The sequence below is a fragment of the Mustela lutreola genome, chromosome X (assembly GCF_030435805.1).
Source record: "Mustela lutreola isolate mMusLut2 chromosome X, mMusLut2.pri, whole genome shotgun sequence".
NCBI classification, from domain to species: Eukaryota; Metazoa; Chordata; class Mammalia; order Carnivora; family Mustelidae; genus Mustela; species Mustela lutreola.
The window spans coordinates 47,157,879-47,176,260 of NC_081308.1; the positions used below are offsets into that span (position 1 = coordinate 47,157,879).

Here is an 18,382-nt window from a genome sequence, read left to right on the forward strand (position 1 = left end):
ATCAGCATTTTATAATTTTCAGCATACAGATCTTGAACATCTTTTGTTAAATTTATGCCTAAGTATTTCATTTTCTTTGGAGGAATTATAAATGGTATTTTAAAATTTTGGTTCCTCATATTCATTGTCAGTTGTCAAATTTATGTGTGGAGTTGTTTACAGTATCCCCATATAACCCTTTGGATATCTGTAGGTACTATGGTGTTATTCCCTGCCTCATTCTTGGTATTAGTAATTGTGTGTTCCCTATTTTCTTCTTTGCAGACTTTCTAGAAGTTTGTCGATTTTATTGTTCTTTTCAAAGAACCAGGTTTTTGTTTCAATAATTACTCTGTTATTTTTCTGTTTTCAATTTCATTGATTTTTGCTCTTTATTATTAATTCCTCACTTTGGTTTGCTGCAGGCTTAGCTTTCTCCTCCTCTTGTTTCTTGAGGTGGAAATGCAGATGATGCTCTAATTTGAGCATTTAGTACCATAAATTTCCTTCTCAGCAATTTAGCTCCATACCACAGACTCTCATACTGTATTTTTATTTTCATTTCATTCCATGTATTTCTTTCTTCCTCTTGAGACTTGTTCTTTGACCCATGGATTGTATGTATTAAAGTGCTTTGTAATTTTCCAAGTATTTCCAGGTTTTCCTTTTACCTTTCTGTTTTTAATTTCTAGTTTGATTCCATAGTAGTCTAAGAATATACTCTGTATAATTTTAATGAGCTTAAGTTTACTGAGTTTGAGTATTTACCCTAAAGATACAGATGTAGTGATCTGAAGGGGCACGTGCACCCGAATGTTTATAGCAGCAATGTCCACAATAGCCAAAGTATGGAAAGGATCTAGATGTCCATCAACAGATGAATGGATAAAGAAGATGTGGTGTATATATATACAATGGAATACTATGCAGCCATCAAAAGAAATGAAATCTTGCCATTTGCGACGACATGGATGGAACTAGAGGGTATCATGCTTAGTGAAATAAGTCAATCGGAGAAGAAAGACAACTATCATATGATCTCCCTGATATGAGGAAGTTGAGAGGCAACATGGGGAGCTTGGGAGGTAGGAAAAGAATAAATAAAACAAGATGGGATCAGGAGGGAGACAAACCATGAGACTCTTACTGTCACAAAACAAACTGAGGGTTGCTGGGGGGAGGGGAGTTAGGATAAGGGGCTAGGATTATGGACATTGGGGAGGGTATGTGCTATGGTGAGTGCTGTGAAGTGTGTAAACCTGGTGATTCACAGACCTATACCCCTGGGGCTAATAATACATTATATGCTAATAAAAAAAGTTTACTGAGTTTGTTTCATGGTCCAAGATATAATCTATCATGGTATATGTTAAGTGGGCATGTGAAAAGAACATATATTTTCCTCTTGTTGCATGTTTTATTAAGAGTCAATTAGATCCTATTCATTAATGGTACTGTTGAGTTCTATATTCCTGATGATCTCCTTTCTAGTTGTTTTACTAATTATTGAAAGCAGAGTAGAAGTCTCTGATTATAATTGTGGATTTGTCTCTTTCTAAGTTTTTTCAGTTGTGGCATCACATATTTTGTGGCTCTGTGGTTTGGTGATAGACATTTAGGATTGCTAGTCTTCTTGGTATATTGACTCTTACCAGTATATAATATCCCTCTCTTTTCCTGGCAATCTGCTTTGCTCCAAAGTCTACTTTATGGGGTATTAATATAGCCCTTCTTAATTTCTTTTGTTTAATGTTTTCATGGTAAATAATTTTCCATCATTCAACTTTCAACATGCATATCATTTATATTTGAAGTGAATTTTTGAAGACAACATATAATTGGGTTATGATTTTTATCCAGTCTGCGAATGACTGTATTTTAACTGGTGTATTTAGACTACTACATTTAATGTAATGTTAGGGCTTAAGTCTATCATTTTTTTGGTTTGTTTTCTGTTTTTCGTATCTCCGCTTTCTTCCTCTTCCCTTCCTATAGGTTACATGAACTTATTTTAGATTCCGTGTTGATTTATCTATAGTGTTCTTTAGTATTTCTGTGTATACCTTTTCTAACACATTTTCTAGGCATTGCATTATGTACACATAAGTTACAACAGTCCACTGGTATTGACATTTTACCCGTTCAAGTATAGAAACCTTACCAGTTACATCCCTTTAATCTTCCTGACTTAGAACTGTCTTACATATTTTCCCTACAGACACTAAGAACCAAATTAAGCAGTGACACTTTTGCTTCAACTGTGAATTTTAGAAAACTCAAGAAAAGCAAAGTCTATTGTTTTTACTTACATATTTGTTCTCTCCATTGTCTTTCCTTCCTTCCTGATGTTGCAAGATTCCTTCTATAAGTTTCTACTTTAACTCTAGTTAGTTAACATACAGTGTTACTAGTTTCAGGTGTATAATACAGTGATTCAGCACTTTCATACATTACCCTGTGCTCATCAGGACATGTACCCACCCTCCTACTCCCCCGCTCTGGTACCCATGAGTTTGTTCCCTATGATGGAAAGTCTGTTTTATTTTTTTTTTAAAGATTTTATTTTACTTTATTTATTTGACAGAGAGAGATCACAAGTAGGCAGAGAGGCAGGCAGAGAGAGAGAGAGGAGGAAGCAGGCTCCCCGCTGAGAAGAGAGCCTGATGCGGGACTCGATCCCAGGACCCTGAGATCATGACCCGAGCCGAAGGCAGCGGCTTAACCCACTGAGCCACCCAGGCACCCGGAAAGTCTGTTTTTTGCTTTGACTATCTCTCTCTCATTTTTTTCCTTTGCTTATATGTTTTGTTTCTTAAATTCCACCATATGATTCCACAAATCATATGGTATTTGTCTTTCTCTTATTTTGCTTAGCATTGTATTCTCTAGCTCCACCAATACTGTTGCATATGGCAAGATTTAGTTATTATTAGGACTTAATAATGTTCCATTATGTATTACTATACAATATTCCATTATATTCCATACACACACATCTTTATCCATCCACCAACTGATGGATACTTGGGCTATTTCCATATTGTGGCTATTATAAATAATACTGCTATAAACATAAGGGTGCATGTATCCCTTTGAGTTAGTGTCTCTGTATTTGGGTAAATATCCAGTAGTACAAATACTGGTTCATAAAGTAGTTCCAGTTTTAAATTTTTGAGGAACTTCCATACTATTTAGCACAGTGGCTGTACAACTTTGCATTCTCACCAACACTGCAAGAGGGTTCCCAGTTCTCTACACCCTTGCCAATACCTGGTGTTCCTTGTGCCTTTGATTTTAGCCTTTCTGACAGATGTGAGGTGTTACCTCATTGTAGTTTTGATATGCACTTCCTTGATGATGAGTGATGTTGAGCATCTTTTCATGTACCTGTTGGCTACCTAGATGTCTTCTTTGGAGAAATGTCTGTTCATGTCTTCTGCCCAATTTTTAATTGGGTTATTTGTTTTTTGGGTTTGAGTTTTGTAAGTCCTTTATATATTTTGGATACTAGCCTTTTAGTGGATATGTCATTTGCAAATATCTTCTCCCATTCTGCCTTTTAGTTTTGATTGTTTCCTTTGCAGTGCATAAGCTTTTTATTTGATATAGTCCCAAGAGTTTATTTTTTGCTTTTGTTTCCCTTGCCTCGGGAGGCCTATCTAGAAAGAAGCTACCACAGCTAATGACAAAGACGTTACTGCCTGTGTTCTCTTCTAGGATTTTTATAACATCAGGTCTCACATTTTAATATTTCTTGTAGGGCTGGTTTAGTGGTCATGAACTGCTTTAGGTTTGTCTGGGGAACTAAGTCTCCTTCTATTCTGAATGACAGCCTTGCTGGATAGAGTATTCTTGACTCTTGATTTCTCCCATTCAGCTCTTCAAATATAACATGCCACTCCTTTCTGGCTTGCAAAGCTTCTGTTGCAAAATCTCCTGCTAGCCTTATGATTTTTTCCTTGTAAGCTAATGACTTGTTTTACCTGCTATCTTTAGAATTTTTTCTTTATCACTATACTTTGTAAATTTAATTACAATATGTCTTGCTGTTGGTCAGCTTTTGTTGATTCTGTTGGGGTTCCTCTGTGAGTCCTGCACCCAGGTATCTGCTCCCTTCTCCAGCTTAGGGAACTTTTCAGCTGTTATTTCCTCAAATACATTTTCTGACCACCTTTCTCTCTCTTCTGAGACTCCTGTAATATAAATGTTATTACATTTAACGGAATCAGTGAGTTCCCTAAGTCTATTCTTGTTTTGCATAATTCTTTTCTCTCTCCTTTATTCAGCTTGCTTACTTTCCATTACTCTCTCTCCTAGGTCACTAATTCATTTTCATTTGTTTCCATGTACATGTTCCTCTGCTTCTTCTATCTTGCTGTTCATTCCATCAAATGTGTTTCTAAATGTCATTTATTGTGCCCCTTACCTTTGCTATGTCATCCCTATCTCTGTGCTAAGTGTCTCATACATGTACTCTACTCTTTTCTCAAGTCCAGTGAGTATCCTTAGAATCATTGCTTTAATGTCTTTATCCAGCATGTTACTTATATCTGTTTTGCTTAGATCTCTGGCTTTGGCCTTATCCTTTCTTTCAGCTGGGATAAATTTGTTTTCTCATTTTTGTCTGCCTCTCTGTGTCAATTTCTCTGTGTTAACAAAGTCAGTTCCATCTTCTCCTCTTGAAAGTAGTGACTTCATAAAGAAGAGGTCCTGGAGTGTTAATCCCCCATTCACCAGAACCTGGCACTTCAGGAGAATAGCCTATGTATATTGCTTATGGCCTTCTTTTGTTTATGGGTCCCTTTTCCTTTCCATGTAGTCATCAGCACTGACTCTCTGCCTGCTGTGGGTTGTGCTTGCTCTCTATGGTGGTAGTGGGACCCAGGCAGGCTAGCTCTGGGGGAGTGGGGCATGCCCACCAAGGAAAGGGAACAGGACAGTTGTATTAGCAAAATGTACACTGGGCAACTAGACCTATGCCAGATCTCCTTCAGTGTTGTAGTCGTTGGAGGCTGCACACTGGGCAGCCAGAAAAACAAGACCAGCTAGGGGTACACAGCTGGGCATGGTAGGAGATGATGCCTGTGGGTGCACAAAGGTACCTGGAGGATTTCTGCTCAGTGTGGTACATGCTCGTGGCTGGGGGCACATGTCCTGGAGATCACACAAGGGTGGCTAGGGGTATACAGCTAGGCACAGTGTGACAGACATGCATGGTGCTCAGTGGCAGCTGTGCACCTTGGTGGCTGGGTAGGGAACCTGTTTAGCTTTAACAAAATTTGCCCTGGGGTGCTTGGGTGGTGTAGTCAGATAAGCATCTAACTCTTTTTTTTTAAGATTGTATTTATTCATTTGACAGAGAGAAAGCACAGCAAGGGGCATGGCAGGCAGAGAAGAAGGAGAAGCAAGCTCCCCACTGAGCAGAGAGCCCAAAGTGGGGCTCAATTCCAGGACCCTGGGATCACAACCAGAGCCAATGGCAGATACTTAACCGACTGAGCCATCCAGGTGCCCCATAACTGCCCAGCTCTTGGCTTCAGCTCAGGTGGTGGGGTCAAATCCCGTGTCAGGCTCCATGCTCAGCATGTAGTCTGCTTGGGATTCTCTTTCCTTCTCCCTCTGCCCCTCTTACTTGTGCTGTCTCTCTAAAATAAATAAATCTGAAAAACAATCTGAGGGGTTTGAAGTGGCGGGGGGATGGGAGGTTGGGGTACCAGGTGGTGGGTATTATAGAGGGCACGGATTGCATGGAGCACTGGGTGTGGTGAAAAAATAATGAATACTGTTTTTCTGAAAATAAATAAATTTTTTTAAAAATTGCCCTGAGCCCAGGGTCAACAACAGCGGCTTGGAGTTGATAAGTCCTCAGGAGAACTCAGGGGCATGGAGCACTGCTAGCAAGTTAGTTGCCAAGTGTCTGTGCAGCCACACCTCCAGCAGGTGTCTCTGTGCTTACGCTGACAGTTGGGGATGGAAAATGGTACCTGCCAGCTCCCTTGTTTCAGAAGTATGAACAGATCTGTCTACTGTTTGTGCAGTTTGTTCTATCAGTCTTCAGATTGCTCTCCAGTTTATTGACTTGGATGTGGATGATATCTAACTGGAAACATGGGATGGGGTGAACTCAGGGTCCTCCTATTCTGCCATCTTCCCAAGCTCCTCCCAAGATTCCTCCTTTTATCTTCTTTTTTGTGTAGAGGAATACCTTTAGCCCTTCTTTTACTGCAGTTCTGCTTGTGAAAAATTATCCTAGTTTTCTTTCACTTGAGAATATGTTGATTTCCCCTTCATTCCTGGAGGATGCTTTTGTTTGATATAGAATTCCAACATGACATTTCTTTCCTTTCAGCCCTTGAAAATGTTGTGCAACTTCCTTCTGGACTCTGGCTTCTGAAGAGAGATCAGCTGTTATTCATACTGTTTGCCACAATAGGTAAAGCATTGCTTTTCTCTGGAGGCTCTCAAGAATTTTTCTGCCTTTAGCTTTCACAGGTTTAATCAAGATAAATCTTCACAAGATTTCTTTGGGTTTATATTATTTATAATTCACTTAGTTTCCTGAATCTGTGGGCTTGCTTTTCCCAAATTTTAAAATATTCCAGCCATTATTTATTTGAATACATCTGCTGCAGTCCACCCTCTTCCACCTCTCCTTCTGGAACTGTGATGACACAAATATTAGACCTTTTGTTTTAGTTTCACTGATCCCTGTCCATTATTTCAGCCTATTTTCTATTATTCAGACTGAGTAATTTCTATTGTTATGTCTCCACATTCACTGATTGTTTCTTTTGTTGTCTCCAATTTGTTATTTAACCCATCTATTGAGTATTTTGTTATTGTATTTTTTAGTTCTTAATTTCCCCTTCTTCTATCTTCTGTTTTGTTGCTAAGACTTTCTATTTTTAAGTCATATCATGCATGTTCAGAACTCTTCATCAAAGCATTTTTAAGATGGCTGCTTTGAAATCCCTATCAGGTAATTCAAACATCTACATCATCTCAATGATGGCACCCACTGACTTTCTTTTCTTGGTGTGACATCTAAGTTTGAAATCGTTCTGGTTCTTAGTATGATGAAGGATTTTCAACTGAAACCTGGACATTTGGGATATTATTTTTAAAAATTCTTAATTCAGTCTTTTAAAAGGACCTTTAATTTTTAAAAGGATCTTATTTTAATTTTGTTGTTTTAGCAGGTATTTTCTGCTATTACTACCGTGAATAAAGGGGGATGCTATATCATTCCTGCCAAGCAGGAGTGAATGGAAGTCCTGGCTCCCCACTCAGTTCCCCTCTCTCTTTTGATATACATGCTGGCAAGGATAGAAATCTAGGTTATTTATCTGGCCTTTGCTAGTAGGGGTGAGGGTGGGCTGCAGTTTTTCTGTGGTATTTGACTAGTGTAGAATGATTATTATCTAAATATATTGTGTTGCTAGGTTCTTTCGTTTGGGTCCTTCGACTAGAGTGAGAAGGCATTTCTTGGGGCTTTTACTGGTCTGTACATGCTGGGTGTTTCTGGGATGCCAGCTTGTCCCACACCTAGTCTAGGATATATGTAGCAATAAGAAAACCCAGGGAACTCAGCACTGCATTACTCCTTGGATCCCAAAGTCCTTAGCCAGTCTGCTGCCTTCTTTTTTTTTTTTTTTTCTTTTTTTTTTTAATTAATTTTTTATTTTTTATAAACATATATTTTTATCCCCAGGGGTACAGGTCTGTAAATCACCAGGTTTACACACTTCACAGCACTCACCAAAGCACATACCCTCCCCAATGTCCATAATCCCACACCCTTCTCCCTAACCCCCTCCCCCCAGCAACCCTAGTCTGCTGCCTTCTTGTCACCTTTGGGAATGTCTTGTGCTTGTTATATATATAATGTCCTGGGCTTTCAGTTGTATTTAGCAGGAGAAATAAGGAAAAGTATATGTACTCCATCTTCCCAGAAGCAGAAATCTAGAGGGTTCTACTGAACACACTAATCTGACCATGTCCTTCTGCAGCTTAAAACATCTCAATGGCTCCAACTCTCTACGGGATCAAATCCACAACAAAACCTTACTGAGGAGGAAAATCTATGTCAGATATACCTCTACATTCCCAAAGTCCAGCATGCTTCTTTTAAGTAGTAGTGACTCTGAATGCTTAATGATTAAAGAATTGAGGCTTAAGTTAATGCAGTTCCCATACTAATGTGTATTCTGGTGAATTATGTATTTTCTCAAAGACTGCTCCATAGCCAAAAGTATTATGATGTGCTTGCACAGATATTTTTGTTCCACACCAAGCTCTGAGAGAGCTGTTGAAGCTAGAACTAAACCTACCTTCTACAGGTAGCCGACGCCGTATGGCTAGGCGTTCCATTTTCCGCTGTGTTTCTGCCAGACTGAAAAGGACTCCATAAACATATTGACGTGCAGACCGGAACAGGAGAGTGGCTGGAGGCAGCTCCATGTTACACTCATCCTCAATACATACGGGGATCTTAATCTCACCCTAACAACAACAACAAAAAACAAACAAACAAACAAACAAACAAAAAAACATCCAGGAAAAAGAACAAAATGAGTTACCTCAAGATTTGGAATTGAGCTGAGAAGAATCAGTAATGAACTATAGCCTCTGTAGCCAAGCTACCAAATTTTCTACTTGTATTTAACAGTTTCAGAATAAAAAGAAGGTGTAATAAGCCCCCTGACCATAGCCAGCTTAAAAGCTATGCTCCATTTTTAGAGTCTCTGCTATGACTGACTATAGCTGACTAAATGGAGAAAGTCACATCTTAGACATTCTGCTGGGGGACAGATTTGTCTAGTAAGACTGGGGGAAGGGAACAACTCTGGAAAAGTAGAAGTAAAGAACAAAGGTGTAAAGAACAAGGGCATAAAACCTTTTCTTAGATTGTGTCCAGCCCTAAGTCCACAGTCTATCAATATGGTGCATGATCTTCTTTGACATCTCACAATTACAGTTCTCTTCTTGGGGCCTCATTTATTATAAATTTCTGTCTCCTGCTGGTGTCACTTTACCTGAGGCCCTTAATACAATGAGGGGCCCCAGGATACTTGTATTTTATCTCCCTTCAGAACCAATTAGAATTTTCTCTGGTAACTTATGGTTCTAGAAGTGTGTAGTACAATGTTGAAAGCAGGGAGGTAGGTGCCGATGTGCTCTCTTACCTTAGTGAGGACATGATAGATATATGGGTACATAAGACCCCTTCGGTGTCTGTGTTCAGCAACCCGTAAGACTTCAGGAGCTACTGGAGGTAAGGGGGGAATGGTGATGTCAATGTGGTTCCTTGTAGACATAGACAGCAGGGATGGGATGTGGGGCTCTCCATCACCCAGGTTGGTATCTGCAACTCCAGCATCGATGGGCTGTACCCAGGACCCTCTGTCACCATTTGGATCCTCCCATCCAGGGTGCTGCTGAAGTGTTTCTGTGATGTGACTAAAAATTTCAAAAGATCATGTAGAAGAGATAAAGGAGTAACAAGCACTGGGTGTTATATGCAAATAATGAATCACTGAATACTACATCAAAAACTAATGATGTATGGTAACTAACATAATAAGATAATTCAGCTGGAAAAAAAACAAAGATATAAACATATGAGTATATTTAAAAAAAAAAAAAAGACATTCCAACTGAAGATGTCTGTTCTGAGGCTAAGGATTCTTCCAGACCCTCTGGAAATCAAGACACTAAATTAGTATTGGACCTGATTCATTTCCTCTACACCTTATAAAAGGCCATGTCTAGAGTCAGCTTACATTCTAAGAAACTAATTACAATTGAAACCTCAGTGTTTCCCAGGAAAAATCTGCTTGGAGAAATAATCTAAGAACAAATAAGCTAGTATAAAATACCACTCTTTTCAACCTCAGAACCCTATCTTCAGCAATGTAACTGCATACTCAACTGTTTTAATACTTCAATTCTTTTTTTAAGATTATTTTTATTAATATATAATGTATTATTAGCCCCAGGGGTACAGGTCTGTGAATCATCAGGCTTACACATTTCACAACACTCATCATAGCACATGTCCTCCCCAATGTCCATAATCCAACCACCCTCTCCCTACCCCCTCCATCAACCCTCAGTTTGTTTTGTGAGATTAAGAGTCTCTTATGGTTTATCTCCCGCCTGATCCCATCTTGTTTCATTTTTTCCTTCCATACCCCCCAAATCCCCCACCCTGCATCTCAAATTCCTCATATCAGGGAGGAATTTGACATGTGACAACTATCTTTCTCTGATTGACTTATTTCACTCAACCCTCTAGTTCCATCCACGTCATTGCAAATGGCCAGATTTCATTTCTTTTGATGGCTGCATATAATACTTCAATTCTATAAATCTTATCATATTTTCTCTACATCCAATCCATCCTTCTCAAAATTAAAAAAAATGACAGCCATGACATGTAGCACACCCATACCTACAGCTTCCCTAACCAGCTGCAATGCTTCCTTTTATTGCAGGGGCATGGGTAGCTGAAAATTACCACTGGTGCAGAGTCAATATGAGTATGAAGTAGTCAAGCATAAAGAGCCACAGAGAAAAGCCAGAAACATATACTTCCCCACGCCCCACCCAGGTTACAAGCAAAATAAATAAATATATATATATATATATATATATATATATATATTTTTCCTTCTCCAAAAGTCTGTTCTCTTGAGTGCCTACTGAGATACTTACTCAGAGCTGGTTCCATTTGGTTCATCACCATCAGAGGAAGAGGAGTGAGAAGAGTCTGGTCCCAAAGGAGGTGAGGTTTTGGAAGTCAAGTAATTGGGAAAATGGGATGCAGAGGAATCATAAGAGACAGCCCAACTGGCAAAGGGGCTGTCCTGCAGCATGGGATCCTCAGAAAAAGCATGGGATTCCCCCAAAGCATGGGGAGAGAAGAGAAGAGAGGAGTTGGGTCCAATTGGGAATGGTGGTGGATATTTCATTTTCTGGGGCACATGGTGAGAAAACTAAAGGATAAAACAGACAGAAAAGCTATTTAACATTTGAACAGGCTCCAGAATGGTTCCCTCAGAAGTTGTGATACAGTGGATAATGCCAGTAGCAGGGATTGTTGGGATACAAAGAACCTACTGAGAATAATAAGAAATTATTCTAACAGTGAAATATGGACAGAACCCTCCAGGGGCAGGGCAATGGACCAATACATGACTCTTAGAACCACTCTCCAACATTAGCTAATCTACCTTCACAGTGCCCTAGTGATTACTAATCTGGATGTTTTCTTTACATAATCTGCCAGCCTCGAGTTGAGAATGCAACATAGGTATATAGAGCCTTGATATTCTGATAACATTGAATTATCTTAACTCCTTAACTCAGAGTATAAAAATCAAGAAGCAAACTGAGTCTAATGCTAATACATGGTCTTAGGACTCTTGAAAGATATTACCATTGGCTTTCCAGCAGAGATAGTGCTCATCTGATTTCGTGGAAGGGGAGGATTTCCAAGCCGATTATTTCGAAAACCTGAAGCCAAGAGAAAGTGTTATACTTCAGTCAATCCTAGTAATTCTACCATATACATTCTGCTAACCCCACATTGCTTGAAAAATTATTAACAGATAAGTTATAATTTATTGAACACCAGCTATGTGCCATGACAAGAAACTTAGAGAAATTATTTTATTTTTTAAAAAATCCTATAAAATAGGTATCATGAGCCACATAACATACATGTAAATGTGACTAGTTAAGATCACACAGGTATTAAGCAGCAGAGGTGGAATTCAAACTCAGGCCTGAACTGAAAGACAGGGCTATTTTTCTTACACCAGGCCATAATGGAGATTAGTACCAGAAGAAGCCCAAGCAAAGGAAATGGCATTGGACACCATCCACAAACTTGAGAAACCAGTGCCCTGTGTCTCAGGTCACCACTCTTATTACATGAAAATCGAAAGGAAAATATCCACCAAATAGGAACGACTTCTCTAAGAGTGCAATACAAGTTGTCATTTCACTCTGGCCCAGGAGTTCCCATGAGGGACTCGGTTTCCCCTTTGGATACAGAAGCTCTGTATCAGATGGAAGCCTTACCTAGAAAGGACGAGGGACCCACTGGCAGTGAAGAGAGTTTGGTTGTGACAGAATAATATTCAACTGCTTTCTTGAATCGCTCTATTTTATCTTCTGTCCTGGACTGGACATTGGAACATCAGATGTTCAGAAGAAGAAACAACATGAGAGTATGTTTTTCATGCAATGTATAATTGAAGAGTCAAAACAGTAGCAGAAATGAAATATATTAAGAAACCCAAAGTGCGCCTGGGTGGCTCAGTCGTTAAGCGTCTGCCTTAGACTCAGGTCATGATCCCAGGGTCCTGGGATTGTGCCCCACATCAGGCACCCTGCTCAGCGGGAAGCCTACTTCTCCCTCTCCCACTGCCTCTGCTTGTGTTCCCTCTCCTGCTGTGTCTTTCTCTCTGTCAAATACATAAATAAAATCTTTAAAAAAGAAAGAAAGAAAGTAAAAGAGGATGCCTGGGTGGCTCAGTGGGTTAAACCTCTGCCTTAGGCTCAGGTCATGATCTCAGGGTCCTGGGATCGAGTCCCACGTCGGGCTCTCTGCTCAGCGGGGAGTCTGCTCCCCCACTCCCCTACTCTTCTTGCCCCTCTGCCTACTTGTGGTCTCTCTCTCTCTGTGTGAAATAAATAAAGAAAATCTTTTGAAAAAAAAGAAACAGAGCAATTTTTCATGGTGCAGAAAAAATTAAGTAGTGATAAAGCATTATAAAATGTAAAATTAAAAAATTAAGCTTAAAAATAATAAGAAACTGAAGTTTACTTATATTTTGTGCTATTCTAAAATGTTCATATGATCATTAGAAAAAATAGATAAGAGTGGGGAAAAATTACACAGTACCACCACCCAAAGATATTTTTGTCATTTTCTTCCAGTATTTTATCTTATATATTTTATTTTTTAAATCTTAAAAAAAGATTTAGTTATTTGAGGGGTGGGGGAAGAGAGAGAGAGAGAATTCTCAAGCATGTGAGTGGGGTGAGGGGCAGAAGGAGAAACAGAATCCTCAAGCAGACTCCATACTGATCACAGAGCCTGACACTGAACTCAATCCCAGGACCCTGAGATCATGACCTGAGCTAAAATCAAGAGTTAGACACTTAATCAACTAAGCCACTCAGGTGTCCCTTCTTCCAGTATTTTAAAATAAACTTTTTTGTTGACATATTGCTGGGCTATTTTAATGTACACATTTTTCTATAGTTGATACTATATAATTTCATATTCTCCTTCTATTATAATTTTGAATGACCATATTTTTAAGCATAAATGTTATCATAAATTACGTAACTACTACCCTAATACCTGACATTTAGGTTATTTCTCACATTTGGCTATTGTAAGTTATGCAACAAAGAGCATATATGTACATATAAATTTTTTCTGGATTTCAGATTACATTCCTAGGAAAATGTCCCCAAAGTGGAATCATTGGTTCAAAAGGTCTGAACACTAAAATAAAAAGCACTAAAACATATATAAAAACCACAATGTTTCATCACTATATATCTTAAAATTAAAGGTTATAAGCATCAGGCACTGGTACGGATATGGAATAACTGGAACTGCAGTGCATCGCTGGTAGGAGCATATACTGGTATAATTTGGACAACCGAATGGCAGTTTCTTAAAAAGTTAAACATATATTTACCATATGGTGCAGCAATCCTACTTCCAAGTATTTACCTAGGAAAAATGACTACATGTGCCCACCAAAAGATAGGAATGAAAATGCTAACAAGAACTTTATTCATAATAGCCCAAACTCAAATAACTCAAATGTATACCAAGAGAAGAACGGATAAATTGTGGTAGATTCCTACAATGGAATACTACACAGTTCTAAAAAGAACAAAGTACAACACAGATAAATCTCAAACACCTTATACTACGTGAAAGAAGAGAGACAGACACAAAAGAGTACATATGAAGTTCAAGTAGAAGTAAAACCGATCTATGGCAAAAGAAGTACAAATACTGTTCATCTCTGAGGGATTAGGGCTGACTGAGGAGTTTTTCCTTATCAAACCTTTTCCAACGTAATTTTAAAGTCCTCTTGGATATAATTTTATGAACTTCCTAACATTTCATCAAATGGAATATAAACTATTAAAGTCATTTCTACTTTATCATTATATAAAATGCTTTAATAAGCATGATTTTACATAAATTTCTTGGATTATTTCATAGGGACTTCTCTGGTCCACTTCTTAGAAGTGGAAAATATTAGGTCAAAGGATATGGTAATTTTCATAGACACATTTTTTAAATTTAAATTTTAGTTTGTTAATGTACCATGTAATATTGGTTTCTACAGTAGAATTCAGTGAGTCATCACTACATACAACACCCAGTGTTCATCAAAAGTGCCCTTTTTAGTAACCATTACTCATCTATCCCATCCCCCACACACCTCCCTCCAAAAACCCTCACTTTGTTCTCTATAGTTAAGAATCTCTTATGGTTTAGGGGCACCTGAGTGGCTCACTCAGTTGAGCATCTGACTCTTGGCTTTGGCTAAGGTTGTAATATCGGGGTCATGAGATCAAACCCACACTGGGCTCCACACTCAATGAGGAGTCTGCTTGTCCCTTCTCTCCCCATCTGCCCTCCACCCCACTCTCTCTAAAATAAATAAATTAATTAAATCTTTTTTTAAAAAGTCTCTTATGGCTTGTTTCCCTCTCTCCATTTGTTCTTTTCCCCCTTCCTTAATGATCCTGTTTTGTTTCTTAAATTCCACACGTGAATGAGATCATATGGCATTAGCCTTTCTCTGACTGACATGTATTTCACTTAGCGTCATACACTCTAGTTCCATACACATTATCGCAAATGGGAAGATTTCACTCTTTTGATGGCTGAGTAATATTCCAGTGTATGTATGTGTGTGTGTGTGTTATATATACACATCACATCTTCATTCATTCATCAACCTAAAGACATTTGGGCTCTTTCTATAGTTTGGCTACTGTTGATAATGCTGCTATAAACATCAGAGTGCATGTACCACTTTGAATCTGTATTTTTGTATTCTTTGGATAAATGCCTAGTAGCACAATTGCTGGATGGTAGGACAGTTCTATTTTTAACTTTTTGAGGAAACTCCAAGTTCTCTAGAGTAGTAGCTGTATCAGTTTGCATCCCCACTAATAGTGCAAGAAGGGGCCCCTTTCTCTGCATCCTCACCAACACCTGTTGTTTCTGGTGTTGTTAATTTTAGCCATTCTGACAGGTGTGAGGTAGTAACTCATTGTTATTTTTTGTTTGTATTTCCCTGATGATGAGTGATGTTGAGCATCTTTTCATATGTTTGTTAGCCATCTGAATGTCATTTTTTGGAAAAGTGTCTATACATGTCTACTGCCCAGTTCTTAATTGGATTATTTGTTTTCTGGGGTGTTGAGTTTAGTAAGTTCTTTATTGATTTTGGATACTAGCCCTTTATCAGATATGTTGTTTGTAAATATCTTCTCCCATTCCATATGCTGCCTTTTAGTTCTGTTTTTATCTTGAATAAGTCTGAACAGTTCATTTTTGGTTTTGTTTTCCTTGCATTTGGAGATGTGTCTATGAAGAAGTTGCTGCTGCCAAGGTGAAAGAGGTTTATACCTGTGTTCTCTAGGATTTTGATGGATTCCTGTCTCATGTTGAGGTCTTTCATCCATTTTGAATTTATTTTTGTGTATGGTATAAGAAAGTAATCCAGTTTCATACTTGTGCGTGCTGCTGTCCAGTTTTTTCAACACCATTTGTTAAAGGGACTGTTTTCTTTTTCCATTGGATATTCCTTTCTGCCTTATCAAAGATTAGTTGACCAAAGAGTTGAGAGTCCATTTCTGGGTTTTCTATTCTGTTCCACTGATATAAACGTCTGTTTTGTGTCAGTAGCATACAGTTTTAATGACTATAGCTTTGTACTATAACTTGAAATCTGGAGCTGTGATGCTTCCAGTTTTAGTCTTCTTTTTCAGGCCTGCTTTGGCTATTTAGGATCTTTTGTGGTTCCAAACGAACTGTAGGATGTTTTGTTCCAGCTCTATGAAAAATGCTGGTGGCATTTTAATAGGGATTTCATTAAATGTGTAAACTGCTTTGGGTAGTATAAACATCTTAATAATGTTTGTTCTTCTAATGCACATGGAATGCTTTTCCATTTCTTTGTGTCCTCCTCAATTTCTTTCATAAATGTTCTCTAGTTTTGAGAGTACAGATTTTTTTAACCTCCTTATAGTAAGGTTTATTCCTAGGTTATCTTCTTGTTTTGGGTGCAATTGCAAAGGGGATCGATTCCTTGATTTCTCTTTTTGCTGCTTCATTATTGGTGTATAGAAATGCAGATTTCTGCACATTAATTTTATATTCTGCAACTCTGCTGAATTCATGTATGAGTTCTAGCAATTTTTTGGTGGAGTCTTTTGGGTTTTCTACATAGAGTATCGTGTTATCTGCCAATAGTGAAAGTTTGACTTCTTCCTTGCCAATTTGGATGCCTATGTTAAATAATGGTGACAGCAGACATCCTTGTCTGGTTCCTGACCATAGGGGAAGGGCTCTGTTTTTCCCCATTGAGGATGATATTAGTTGTGGGTCATTTGTTTATGGCCTATATGAGGTTGAAGCAAGTTCCTTCTATCCCTACATTGTTGAGGGTTTTTTTTTAATCAAGAAAGGATGCTTTATTTTGTCAAATGCTTTTTTTGCATCTATTGATAGGATCATATGTTTCTTATCCTTTCTTTTATTAATATGATGTGATTGATTTGTGAATACGGAATCACTTCTGCGGCCCAGGATTAAATCCTACTTGAACATGATAAATAATTATTTTAATGTATTGTTGAATTTGATTTGCTAGTAGTTTACTGAGAATTTTTACATCCATGTTTATCAGGAATATTTGCCTTTAATTCTCCTTTTTAGTGGGGTCTTTTTTTGTTTTGTAATCAAGGTAATACTGGCTTCATACAATGAGTTTGGAACTTTTCCTTCCATTTCTATTTTCTGAAACAGTTTGGGGAGAATAGGTATTAACTCTTATTTAAATGTCTTGTAGAATTCTCCTAGGAAACCATCTGGCCCTAGGCTCTTGTTTGTTGGGAGATTTTTGATTACTGATTTAATTTCTTTTCTGTTATGGATCTGTTCAAATTTGCTATTTGTTTCTGTTTCAGTTTTGGCAGTTTGTAGGTTTTTAGGAATTTGTCCATTTCTTTCAAGTTGCGTGGTGTTTTGGCATATAATTTTTCATAGTACTGTTTTATAACTGTGTTTCTGTGGTGTTGGTTGTGATCACTACTCTTTCACTCATGATTTTTATCTATTTGTGTCCTTTCTCCTTTCTTTTTGATAGGGGTTTATCAATTTTCCCAATTATTTCAAATAACTAGCTCTTAGTTTTTTTAACCTGTTCTATGGGGTTTTTGTTTTCTTTTGGTTTGGTTTTTATATAGTTTATTTATACTCTAATGTTTATTATTTCCCTTTTTCTCAAGGACTTAGACTTTATTTGCTATTCATTTTCCGACTCCTTTAGGTGGTTATTTGCTGTTCTTTTTCCAGCTCCTTTAGGTGTAAGGTTAGATTATGTATTTGAGACTTTTCTTCTTTCGTGAGGTAGGACTGCGTAACAATGTAATTCCCTCTTAATACTGCCACTGCTGCATCCCAAAGGTTTTGGACAGACATGTTTCTATTTTCATTTGCTTCCATGTATTTTTAAATTTCTTCTTTAATTCTTGGTTAACCCATTCACTCTTCAGTAGAATGTTCCTTAATCTCCATGTATCTGCAGTCTTTCCTTTTTTTTTTTTTTTTCTTATGGTTGACTTCAAGTTTTGTAATGTTGTGGTCTAAAACTATGCATGTTATGATCTCAGTCTCTTTGTATTTGTTGAGGGCTGATTTTTGACCCCGTATGTGAATCATTCTGGAGAATGTTCCACATGCACTCGAAAAGAATGTGTATTCTGCTGCTTTAGGATGAAATGTTCTGAATATTATCTTTTAAGTCCACCTGGCCCAGTGTGTCATTCAAAGCCAAGTTTCCCTGCTGCTTTTCTTAGATGATCTGTCCATTGCTCTAAGTGGGGTATTAAAGTCTACTGCTATTATTGTATTATTATCAATGGATTTATGTTTATTATAAATTGATTTATATATTTGGGTGCTCCCGAGTTAGGGGTATACATATTTATAACTGTTAGATCTTCTTGATGAACAGATCCCTTAATTATGATAATGCCCTTCTTCATCTCGTTAGTCTTTGTTTTAGAATCTCATTTGTCTGAGAGAAGCATGGCTACTCCAGCTTTCTTTTGATGTTCACTA

At 38.0% G+C, this 18,382-nt stretch overlaps 1 protein-coding gene across 2 annotated transcripts in view; it reads right to left on the minus strand.

Annotated features, from left to right (window-relative positions):
• Positions 1-18,382, minus strand: part of FAM120C (family with sequence similarity 120 member C) — a 125,236-nt gene that overhangs the window by 63,029 nt on the left and 43,825 nt on the right. For both annotated transcript variants that reach the window (XM_059158762.1, XM_059158765.1), the window contains exons 5-9: positions 12,067-12,169; positions 11,420-11,496; positions 10,696-10,976; positions 9,165-9,438; positions 8,310-8,481 (exon numbers count right to left, since the gene is read on the minus strand). In XM_059158762.1, coding sequence (XP_059014745.1) covers positions 8,310-8,481; positions 9,165-9,438; positions 10,696-10,976; positions 11,420-11,496; positions 12,067-12,169 — 907 coding nt within the window. The remainder of the gene's footprint in view (positions 1-8,309; positions 8,482-9,164; positions 9,439-10,695; positions 10,977-11,419; positions 11,497-12,066; positions 12,170-18,382) is intronic.